This window comes from Podarcis cretensis (genome assembly GCF_951804945.1).
Source record: "Podarcis cretensis genome assembly, chromosome: 12".
In the NCBI taxonomy this organism is placed as follows: domain Eukaryota; kingdom Metazoa; phylum Chordata; class Lepidosauria; order Squamata; family Lacertidae; genus Podarcis; species Podarcis cretensis.
Genome location: NC_137181.1, coordinates 52,450,972 through 52,463,352, shown reverse-complemented (window position 1 = coordinate 52,463,352; position 12,381 = coordinate 52,450,972). Strand labels below are relative to the sequence as shown.

General features: G+C 41.5%; 1 protein-coding gene across 13 annotated transcripts in view; it reads left to right on the top strand.

The window, feature by feature from the left end:
* Nucleotides 1-831: 831 nt before the first annotated feature.
* The window catches only part of LOC307199768 (uncharacterized protein), a 101,002-nt gene continuing 89,452 nt past the window's right edge, over nucleotides 832-12,381 (top strand). For 12 of the 13 annotated variants that reach the window (XR_013832163.1, XR_013832164.1, XR_013832165.1 and 9 more), the window contains exons 1-2: nucleotides 832-959; nucleotides 11,124-11,200. Coding sequence is in view for 1 of the 13 variants with exons in the window: in XM_079947799.1 (XP_079803925.1) it covers nucleotides 1,182-1,241; nucleotides 11,124-11,200 (137 nt within the window). In the remaining 12 variants the exon portion in view is untranslated. The other variant, XM_079947799.1, reaches the window with a different exon arrangement.

Below are 12,381 nucleotides of genomic sequence, written 5' to 3'. Positions count from 1 at the left end.
GAATTTTGCTTGGCAACTTAATGAGCCGCTGGTTAGATGAAGCATGTCATTTGGTACATGCAAAAGCTGCACTTAGTGTCGGGGGGGGGGGGGATTAAAAAGGTTAAAATGAGAAATTACCCCTTTTCAAAGGTTACAGGGAAGGAGCTGATATTTTTCAGACTGCTTTCCACAATAGGGGGTGTTGATCCTCTATACAGGCTGCAGCATCAAACAGTTCTGTGCACAATGTTCTGTTAGACCAGCTTGATGATTTTTAATCTCTCCTTCCAAGTTGATTAATCTAAAATGGGTTCATTTAAAACAGGGCAGTTTGTGCGGGTGTCAAAGACTTCAAGGAGCACACATAGCTATTTTTGAATTTTGCTACAAGGTACACTTTTCTCTTTGAGAGAAATGGAAAGAATGGGGAAAAGAAATATTTGCTGTCAGAGACGGGGGGGGGGACTGGAGAGAAGAGAATGATTATAGAAATTAGACTAAGAAAAATATTCTGAATTCACCTTGAGTGCTTTTTTTTTATTCTTCTGTTTCACTCCATATCTTAAGAAGATCTAAAGCATTGGGAAGATTATTATTTTATACACAAAAATATTTTTGAACAGCACTTTGACTACAAACTGATTTCTCTGCAGAGGACAAAATGCTACAATTTAGTGAGCGTTTTCCTCTCTGCAGAGACTTCAAAGAGGCTCCCTAAAGGCAATGGTCAACTGACTATCAGTTAAAAGGAACCTCTTTGAAGGCACACTTCCTGAACCAATCAGGGGAAAGCAGATCTTCCGAGGAGGTTGCTCTAACTGACAATCAGTTGATTGGCAGTTACAGTGACCGCCTTTGAACTTTGACAGTTGTCGGTCACAGGTGCTAATCATTATGGCATCAAGTACCATTCCGCACCCCTGCTGTCCTGTGTAACCCATGCCATTGCTAGTGAGGAGAGAGGAGAATGGTGCTGAGTGAGTCCCCAATTTATTTATCTTTTTAATTAATTTAGAACACTTGCTGACAGCCCAGTCAACAAATTCCTCTGGGTAGTACAAACTGGGTAGAGTTCAAACAATATATAGTTTAAATATTAAAGCTTTAGTTAAAACATTTAAAACAACCCTGTTATGCTGGCACAAGCAGCATAACAACATTTAAAACCCAGCAGAAATCATCTGCTTCAAGGGCAAAAGATGGAGTTAAGAAACTGGGAGACAAAAAAGCCATTCACCTTGCACCAAAAGGATCTTAATGTAGGTGTCGGGTGATCAACATTGGGGAGAGCATTCCATAACCAAGGCACCACCACCAAAAAGACCCTGTCATATATAACATATTCCTCACTTGTTTAGGTGGGTGAACTTGGAGGCAAACCTTTGATGATGAACTCAAGTTCTGGGCAGGACACCCAATACACCCATTTGTGTTCTAAAATCATCCACATTGCTGTCAGTGTGTTCTAGCAGTGATAAAATATTGTTCAATTTGTTATTCCATCTACCATGGGAAAGTTGGGGTCTTCAGAAAGATTATTTTTCTCTCCCATGTCAGAACATTGGTACGACAGGCACACTTTCTGACCCAAACCTGTTGATCTTCCAGTGTCCTCAAGAGATGTCAACAATATTTAACACAGATCAGAAACAGAAAGTAATCAAAAATGAATGAAAGTGATTTTGATTTATTATGCCATCCATCTCAACCGGAAAAATGTGATGCATAAAACATCCTCATACAAAAACCAGCAGGTCTGACATGTATAATTTATGACACATGCCAGTCATACACCAACTTGTTGATATTACTTATTCATGAATACACAGAAAAGCTTGTCGCAGAGAAATATAACCAAATGTCAGCCTATTATCCCACACACTAGTATCTATCAAAAGTGTTAAAGGTTACAAAACAACCCATCATTTTGCCGCTGTTATCATCCGGTGGCGGAACCTGTTGAATATAGCACTATTGATTAAAATATCCATTTTCTTCCCACTTATGTCATCTCTAAACAATAATTACAGTAAAATATCTAGAAATATTGGACAACAGTCAACCATAGCTATGGACTTTTGGCTCCCATTGATTTCAGTGAGGAAACTTGTGCATAATCTCTCCATCTTAAATGTGCTTATGTTGGGTTTGAACCAAACACTAAATTGGTCCTTGACAAATGGATTCAAGCCATGATGGTGCAGGAAGGAGTCACAGCTTAGTGGTGGTGAACAGGCATAAAAAGTGTTATCTTTAAAGCTCTGTGTCTGAGCACCCTGCCAGACTTCCCCAACCTGACACTCTCCTGATGTTTTGGACTACAGTCTCCATCAGCCTCAGCCAGCAGGGCCAATAGTTGGGGGTGATGGGAGTTGTAGTCCAATGATGTCTGGAAGGCACCAAGTTAAGGAAGTATGATATAGGCAAAATGAAGCATGTTAAGATCCATGAATCGCAGTGGGAGAGTTAATGCAGATGGTTAAATGTCTTCCATTGAAATCCAAGGGGCTTAAGTCAAATGCTTTAGAATGTCTGGATCTACTGCACAGCTGTGAATGCAATGATACGTTGAGCCAACAGTGTGACGCGGCAGCTAAAAAAGCCAATGCAATTCTGGGCTGCATCAATAGGAGTATTGCATCTAGATCAAGGGAAGTAATAGTGCCACTGTATTCTGCTCTGGTCAGAGCTCACCTGGAGTACTGTGTCCAGTTCTGGGCACCACAGTTCAAGAAGGACACTGACAAACTGGAACGTGTCCAGAGGAGGGCAACCAAAATGGTCAAAGGCCTGGAAACGATGCCTTATGAGGAACGGCTAAGGGAGCTGGGCATGTTTAGCCTGGAGAAGAGGAGGTTAAGGGGGGATATGATAGCCATGTTCAAATATATGAAAGGATGTCACATAGAGGAGGGAGAAAGGTTGTTTTTTGCTGCTCCAGAGAAGCGGACACGGAGCAATGGCTCCAAACTACAAGAAAGAAGATTCCACCTAAACATTAGGAAGAACTTCCTGACAGTAAGAGCTGTTTGACAGTGGAATTTGCTGCCAAGGAGTGTGGTGGAGTCTCCTTCTTTGGAGGTCTTTAAGCAGAGGCTTGACAACCATATGTCAGGAGTGCTCTGATGGTGTTTCCTGCTTGGCAAGGGGTTGGACTCAATGGCCCTTGTGGTCTCTTCCAACTCTATGATTCTATGATTCTATATATTATAAATATGTACTATATATTTTGAGTGTGCCTGGTAGCATATAATGGGTTTGTTGTTGTGTAATGTGTGAAATGGCCTTTAGGTATCAAGACAGAAGACTGCTTCTAACAACTAGGGGGATAATTATGCACCATTATAATGATTTGTTCTCCTAGCATCAATCCTATACAGTGGTACCTCGGGTTAAGTACTTAATTCGTTCCGGAGGTCCGTTCTTAACCTGAAACTGTTCTTAACCTGAAGCACCACTTTAGCTAATGGGGCCTCCCACTGCCGCCGGAGCACGATTTCTGTTCTCATCCTGAAGCAAAGTTCTTAACCTGAAGCACTATTTCTGGGTTAGCAGAGCCTGTAACCTGAAGCGTATGTAACCTGAGGTACCACTGTACATCTCTATGTAGAAATAAGTTCCAGTATATTCCAAGCAATTTACTGCCAAATAGGCATAGGGCAGAAATTTGATTCCGATCACATTTAAAGGTGAACTGACCTAGTTTGCACTTTCCTAAACAAAACACAGCCACCCTTGGAAATGTGAAGTTATCCGAATTTTGCAATTCAGTTCTCCAGCCAGGATAAAGTGTGCAAAAAGTGCACATATTAATACAAACAACATACAACGTTGTATTCTATTACGGGGAAATGTGTGTGTTAGGCGAAATTGCGTACAAATAGGAGAAAATGCACTAAAACACTGACGAATATTCACAAGTACTTTATTTAAATTAACAAAATGGCAAATCGGCGTGGGAATGTGGAGAGCTGAGCTTCAGGCTAGAAAAGTGAGGCAAGGAGAGAACCAGAACTTGACAGGCTCACCCAGCCCTACTCCCTAGTAAGTGCATAAAAAGCAGAGACATCAGCTTGCCAACAAAGGTCCATATAGTAAAAGCTATGGTTTTCCCAGTAGTGATGTATGGAAGTGAGAGCTGGACCATAAAGAAGGCTGATCGCCAAAGAATTGATGCTTTTGAATTCTGGTGCTGGAGGAGACTCTTGAGAGTCCCATGGACTGCAAGAAGATCAAACCTCTCCATTCTGAAGGAAATCAGCCCTGAGTGCTCACTGGAAGGACAGATCCTGAAGCTGAGGCTCCAAGACTTTGGCCACCTCCTGAGAAGAGAAGACTCCCTGGAAAAGACCCTGATGTTGGGAAAGATAGAGGGCACAAGGAGAAGGGGATGACAGAGGACGAGATGGTTGGACAGTGTTCTCGAATCTACCAGCATGAGTTTCACCAAACTGCGGGAGGCAGTGGAAGACAGGAGTGGCTGGCGTGCTCTGGTTCATGGGGTTACGAAGAGTCGGACACGACTAAATGACTAAACAACAACAACAACAACAAAGGATTGCAGCCTAAGATCATGAGCAGTATGTAGTGGTTGGGAAGATCCAAACTTATTTGCTATAACATGTTTGTTTGTGGAGACGAACAAGTCCCCTCCCCCTTAAAAAAAAAATCAATTCTGGCAGCAGCCACAACATGAGGGATATTTTAAAGGTCAAAGACTTGGTTTCCTAGCTATTTTAAGCAACCCAGTTGGACATGTTCGCGGAGTTATTCTATGCATTATTCAGAGCAGCAGGGAAATGGCTCTGCACCTTTTTCTGATTTGGAAAGGATGATTCTTCCTGGCATTTTTGGCTGTGCAGCTGCATATTCCAGCTGTAGCAAGACACCCCCACCTTTCTTGCCTGTCTCTTCTGTCTCTTCAGTGAAGATGAAAGTGGGTCTTGTGGTTCTGTTGTTGAGGACATCTTCAACCGGGTACAAAGTGTACTATAAAGCTAGCTAATGGCCCATTATGTAAGAGGAGAAAGCTGGTGTCCTTGTAGTTTTCAAGCATCTCCATTGAGCCTAAGCAATGGGTGCCTTCTTTATTTATTTCATTTCAATGCCACCCTTCCAGGGTCCCCATTGTTCTGGGAAGCATTCAAGAACAGAACAATGGTAAGTGTAGGTAAATGTGATCCTTGGTTTTAATGGATAAGCCAAACAGAACAAACTCTAATGTGAAATGATTTGGACTCGTTCAGAGAAGGAGACAGTTGGCATGCATTCATCTGTGTTTTCCTTCTGAAAAAAATGTATTGTGGCCAGTTATGCTTATTGACAGTGTTTGAAAATGTGCGTTCAATCTTATATATGTATACTCACAAGTAAGGACTGTTGATTTCAGTGACACTTCATCCTAAGTAAGCATCGATAAGCTATAATCCAAAACACACATTCTCTGTATGTTCTGAGTGAACATACTGTTTATTGCAGATATTAATATTGCAGAGCATGACACAATTGGATGCCTCAAAGCTGGCTCCTTTTGGAATAAAAATTGTCCAGACCCATAATTATTATGATTCAAAGCTTTGCTAACCAGAACTTCTTCAAAATAGGTACTAAAACATTAACCATACACCCAGAAAGTTGAATAAAGCAAATGCATATTCAAGCATAGGTTCTTCTTCTTAAATATATAACATAATAACAATCAGAGCAAAAATCAAAGCTCTATCTCTCCCATAACTTACATCCAGCCTAAGGCTATGCAGCTCTTGGAGAGGCTTCATTATCACATCCTTCTCTCACTGTACCCGAGAACAAAAGACAAGGCAACTCCCTTTCAAAATGGAGATTTGCAACTGAATACCTTAATCAGATGATTTAAGGTTAAACACTAATGTGTAAGATAGCAGAGAACATCAACAGTTAATTGTCAGCATCCTTTTATAAAATACTTTGTGGGCACACGCGCTAAACCCTGTCTGTGGTGCCTACCCCTTTCCCCAAATGATAAGACAAGAGACCAGAGTATGAGTTCAAATTGGCCACAACTTTATTGAACTTCAGAAGTGGGAAACTTGGCACAGGCCTTGGCAGGTAACCCTCTCAGCCCGCCTGGCTGAGGATATGCAGGCAGTTGAGGCCCAGTGAGAGGGGACTGCAAAGTGCAAACTTACACAGCATGCCCTTCCACCGACCTCCTCCGAGGAGTTTGACCTACATGCCGCCACTCTAGGGCCAGGGACTCCCAGTTTTGCCCTTTAACGGGCCCTGCAAGTGCCGCCACATGGGGAGGGAGCATGAATGCATCCCCCCCCCAACTTAATGTTAGACTAAAGGCTACCTTGCCAAGGCCTAAAAACCGCCAAAGTTGTGATGAAATTGCTACGGGGAAGGCGAAACCTGCCAATGTAGGGAAAATTCCTTCCCGGTTCTGAATACAGCAACCAGCAGTGCCCGCTGACCTGGAATGCAAAATATTAGCCTGTAAAGAAGGAATCGTTAAATTGAAGATCGCTGACCTAAGCTGAAATTAAAAGGCAAGAAATATTAATTGAGGGAGGGTGGGTGGGTGATCCTGGAAGGAAGAAAGGCAAAAGAGGCTTGAGCCCAGGAGTCAGCCTCCTTTCCTTTTGGTCTTAGGCCCGCCCCCGGCTGCCTGGCCATTGTCCTCCCTGGCCGAGGGAAGGCCAGCTCAAGCAGGTGGGTGGCACCCACCCAGGTGAGCCTCGCTCGGTGCCGCAAACCCCGCCCACCTGTGGGGAAGGGAGGGCGGATATTACTGATAATCCTGAAGAATGGCAACTACTGAAATCACAGACTGGATTTTGGCAAACTTGATCTGTCTGGGGGTGGGTGGGTGGGGGAGTTGTGTGTGTGTGTGTGTATCCCTTTGTATCTTTTTTGTAGTTGCTATATATTGGGTAACTATATTTTTTAAAAAAACAACAACCACAGTTAATTGTCAACTCATAAACTTATCAAGAGCTTCAGTGTGCTTCAATAGATTTTTCCCAATGTTAAACCCTTTCAGTAAAAAACATACATGCCTTTTTCATTTCAGTGTGCAATTAAACAATTATACTTAACACTGTTATGTGTTGTGGGCAGGGGGTAGGTTGTATGCTAAGATCCCTTGAATTCCTGGATCCAGCAAGTGTTAAAATTTTAGCAAGGATTCAAAATCATGGCATAGCCAGGCCAACTTCCTGGTGAGGCCCAGATACGTGTTGACAAGGTAACAAGGCAACAAAGGTTGTGGCTCTGTATCAAATGTCTCCCTCAACTTGCTGGTAGTTAGAAATACAAGGGCCAGAGTTGAGGTAGGAGCTAGAAGCTCGAAGCTCGAAGGAGGTAGAAGCCAGAGAGAGAAAGAGAGAGAGAGGGAGGGAGGGAGACATGCTTGATTTCTGCTTGAATACAAGACTGCAGGAATGGGATAAGGAAGACCCTCTTGGGGCGTTAATGCTGTGACCCCTTCCATCATAGGCTCAGATTGTATGTACAGTGGTGCCCCGCAAGACGAATGCCTCGCAAGACGAAAAACCTGCTAGACGAAAGGCTTTTCCGTTTTTCGAGGCGCTTCGCAAGACGAATTTCCCTATGGGCTTGCTTCACAAGACGAAAACGTCTTGTGAGTCTTGCGAGTTTTTTCCCCTTCCACCCCTTTTTCTAAGCCGCTAATAGCCGCTTAGCTGCTAAGCCGCTAAACCGCTAATAGCTGCTAAGCCGCTAAGCCGCTAATATCGCTAATCCGCTAAGCCGCTAATAGGGATGCTTCGCAAGACGAAAAAACCGCTAGACGAAGAGACTCGCGGAATGGATTATTTTCGTCTTGCGAGGCACCACTGTATGTGTAAATGAACCATATATCTTAAATACACCACAGTCTTTGCCATCCCTGATTGCGAGGAAACCAAACCCTGAGTAAGTACCTGGAACCCCTGGCAATTGGCGATTAGGGAGGTGTACAGTGATACATAGGAATGTGGTGTAATGCCCATTCGAATGGGATAAAGCACATCATAATGATATATGAATGCTGTATATTTCCGACCATGTTTCAGTTCTCCTATTTTTGCATGTTACTCTTTTCCTTTCCATATAATATGGTGCGGGGATGCTTTCCTTTTCAATTAAAAACACTGGTTGCTTTTTAAAAACAAAACAAAACAAAGCAAAGCAAAGCAAAATATTAATAAAATCATGAAAAAGCCAACAATTAAAATACAATGATTAAAACATACCTACAGAACACCCATAAAAGGGCAACCTCACAGATTTAATTTTTGTTGTTACAATATTTTAAAAGGCTTTTTCAGGGCAACAAAAACTAGCAGAGGGAAATCACTGTTGCTTGCTCTCGAAACATCCTTCTTTACCTAAATTACTAATTACACACTCCACTGCCCACCTGTAATTATGATATGAGTAGAAATTTCTACACCTCAGCACTTTAGCTGGTTCTTCTTTCTAAAAACAGCCAATTCAACTCTAATGAATCTCACCACAAAGCAGCACAATCCTGTCAGAGTAGAGTAGCAAAACCTGAAAATGAGAGCTGCCATCTGGCCAGTATTTCTCCCTGTCCACACCATCTCATTTTTATGAGTTTTCAATCCAAGGTAATATCATAGAGGGACACGGGTGGCGCTGTGGGTTAAACCACAGAGCCTAGGACTTGCTGATCAGAAGGTCGGAGGTTCGAATCCCTGTGATGGGGTGAGCTCCTGTTGCTCGGTCCCTGCTCCTGCCAACCTAGCAGTTCAAAAGCACGTCAAAGTGCAAGTAGATAAATAGGTACCACTCCGGCGGGAAGGTAAACGGTGTTTCCGTGCGCTGCTCTGGTTCGCCAGAAGCAGCTTAGTCATGCTGGCCACATGACCCGGAAGCTGTACACCGGCTCCCTCGGCCAATAAAGCGAGATGAGTGCCGCAACCCCAGAGTCGTCCGCAACTGGACCTAATGGTCAGGGGTCCCTTTACCCTTTACCTAATATCATAGAAAAGCTTAGCCGGAAATTGTGCAAGGTCTCTTGCGCTTGCATCTATTTTAAATCTTCTATCCCTATGCTGATAAATGAAAATGTGCAGGCCATGAATTGATGGGAGGAGAAAGAGGAGCCCATGCTCACCAACTCTTTTTCCACCCCAAGATGTGTTTACCAGCTTTTTTGCTCAGCCTAGCCTGTGGGTGGGCTTTGTTTCCAAATTTCTCTCATGTCTCTCTCTCACAGATGAGAAATCTGTGATTAGCATCTCCCACAGGTGGGATGTATGTATATATATAAATATTTGGACTATTATCTAATATTCAAGTTCTGGATGAAATTGCACATGGTGGGAGATAAATCTAAAATTAGATGGGGAAGAGATTAAGATAAAACTCTCAGCGAAAAGTTGATCTTATCAACACAAAAAATAAGATACTATTAGTGTTAGTATGAATGCTCTCGTTTATCAAATACAGCATTATGCATTGTAAACTTATTACAGGCTTTGCTGAATTCAGACGCATGCCTTTTGATGCTAAAAACCAGTAATTCTGAACTTGTGTTAACATCTAATCTTCCTCGCTAAGCCACAATCAGATGTCTGTAGATAAGGAATATCATCCTTCCCATTTTCCTGCAAAAGAGTTGGACTGTATCTTCTTTCAGTATTACATAATCTCATCTCTACAGAACAGATAATAATTATCGGCACTCATTAATTATGTGCTCGTAGACATAGACTTTCCGCTGTTAACCTGGCCATATGGCTTTCAGGGACATGCTCCTTACATCATGATGGATGGTCAATTGTAAGTCTTCCAAGGGCAGGTGTTGAGCAACCTTCCCAACACACACACACGCTCTGTGGCGAAACTAATTGATCACAACACTATATAATTATAAGTTACCTTCCCATTGGACACTATTTCTCTTCCAGAGTTAATAGCTAATTAAGTACTTTATAAGTTTTACATAAAGTGGGGGGTAGTTACACAGACTGGGCAATGAGGGGCATAACAATTTGAAAGTATTCAAAAGTATAGTAACAAATACGAAGTGGAGCTAGAAATATATTCCACAGTCCAGCCAAACTTAAACTCCAATTAATTCAACTGGAAGCTGTCTCTTTCTGTGAAATCAGTGGGACCTCCAAATGCTTAATTTTGGGTCCTACACATAATCTTTGGTGTCTTTCTTCAGCTGAAACTCACTTTTCAGATAATTTGCAATTATTATCTTTAAAATGGGCTGGTGTAATGGGTTGGATCTGGACTAAGTTTGTTGCTTTTAGTTCCCACTGAAATCAGTCTAAAAAGTTGGGTTAAATTTCTTTGATTTCAATGGGAATTAATTGCAACAAATGAATCAAGCCGAACGTGCTTAATTTTCAGAGTTATTTGACAGCGTCATTTGGAGTTGGCACTGAAACATGGTGGAGATTTTCCCCATTCCCCTCCTAACACTATTATACTGCACAATCGCTCATCTCTACTCCACATCACTAACGGCGGCTGGGCAAACAAACAGTGTAATCACACCTGAGAATGATGGAAGAAGCTGTATCACACATTATGGAGGGGGTGGCAGCTGTCATTTAATGCTTTGCTGTTTTTATAATATTGAGTTCTGCGCCAAGCCACACATTTGATTGTTCTGGATTGTACAACTCTTTCATTGAAGTCAATGAGACCTCGGAATATTTACACCAGGCAATCACCTCATTTGGAGCTGATTCCTATGTGAAATATATGTGCCAATGGAAAATCTCAATAAATCTGGCATGAAAACTATGTACAAGAGCAGCTATGGATAAGAAATACTCTCTCCTATTTAGAGACCTTTTTGCGATGTTACCTGGACCCTGTATCCCAGTGTAACTATCAATCTTTTGTTTATTCTTCCACAAGTAGTTGATGGACTTAAATGCATCTTTCTGCACATTCAAATTCCCTGGGCGCAATGTCCTCATATTAATAAATTTGATTACTTGAGCAGCATGATACATCTGTCTTTCAAGACATGATATGAAATGGCAACATTCAGAGCAGTGGTGAAGCATTAAGTAACTTCCCACCAATAAATAATTTTAACAGTGTCATATCCTCTCAAGTCTTTTAGAATTAACTTTGTTAATTTTTGTTGTTTGTCTCTTTCTTAGAACATGCAAATTAATGTGATGAACCAGCAGAGAAGTGGACGCAGATTTTCTGCTAAGACAATCAACTTAATGAACGGGTAATTAGTGTTAAGAGCATTAGTAGCATTAAAGCTTAATGAGTTGATTCTTCAGCATGTCACATCCCTCATTCCACAGTTTACCAAACGAAAAGTTTATTCCTCTTTTTGAAATGAAGAATGCTTTTAGATATGAGGTACAATAGAATTAAGTGGGAGGGAAGGGTATGAATTATCGGCGTAATTAAAATGAAACAACTGAGAAAGTAGTTCATTTTAACTAGCCGTTTTAGTTGAGTTAAATTAAGAACTTCCAGAAATGCAAGGTGTAATACAGTTTATTAAGATTTACAGAAATGAGAACACGTATTATTTTTACAAAAGTTAACTGAAGGGAAAATATTGCAATATAGAGTGGGGCCATTTTTAATTTTTTTTTGTAGTTTTCAGGAACATGTTTACAAGAACATGAGGCCCTTATGGAGACAGGGGTTTTATAGAGGCCATACAAAGAGCCAGGTGAAACAGACCCACCGCAAATTTTTCTCCAACCATAGTATTACTGTGGGATTTTTGTTCAAACAGGAATGGCAAAATTGGACTCGAGGGTCAGTTTTTGTCAAATTTATATGAAGCATAACTTTTTAGGATTCATGTGTCTATTGGTCAAATTATGTCCTAGATCAAATTTACTGCAGCTGCTTGCTAGCAGAGATAACAAGATTATTAGGCTCGTGAGAAGCTTCAGACAGAGAGGGTCATTTCCAACGCTGCTCCGTTCACTGCTAGTATGGGTTTAATTTAGCACAGCAAAATTGTCATGAAATGTAAACAGCCCAGACACAAAGCCTGCTATATTCGCCAACACTCTTGCCTTGACAGCAAGAATGAAATAAATTAATGATGTTTTATTCACCTGTCAAAAAGAAATTGCTCAACCCAGCTGGGTGAGCAGGCAGAGGTTTGTTAAAACCAGATTCACAGATGAGCTGCAGCCCTCAAGAGCGCATGACACTTAGCCCAAATTCCAGTCAACAGATCCACCATAATCAACAGCCCTCAATTGTTATGCTTGCTTTATTACCTGGGATAACAGGGTAGACTAGAAATTCTATGTGGTTTCAGATGAAAAAGCCAAGCTAGATCAAACGAATTTTTTTTCATCTGTCTGAAAATTAGAGTATACTTATCAATTTCTTTTTGAGTAACAGAAACCAATATATATAATTAGGCAGGTAGGT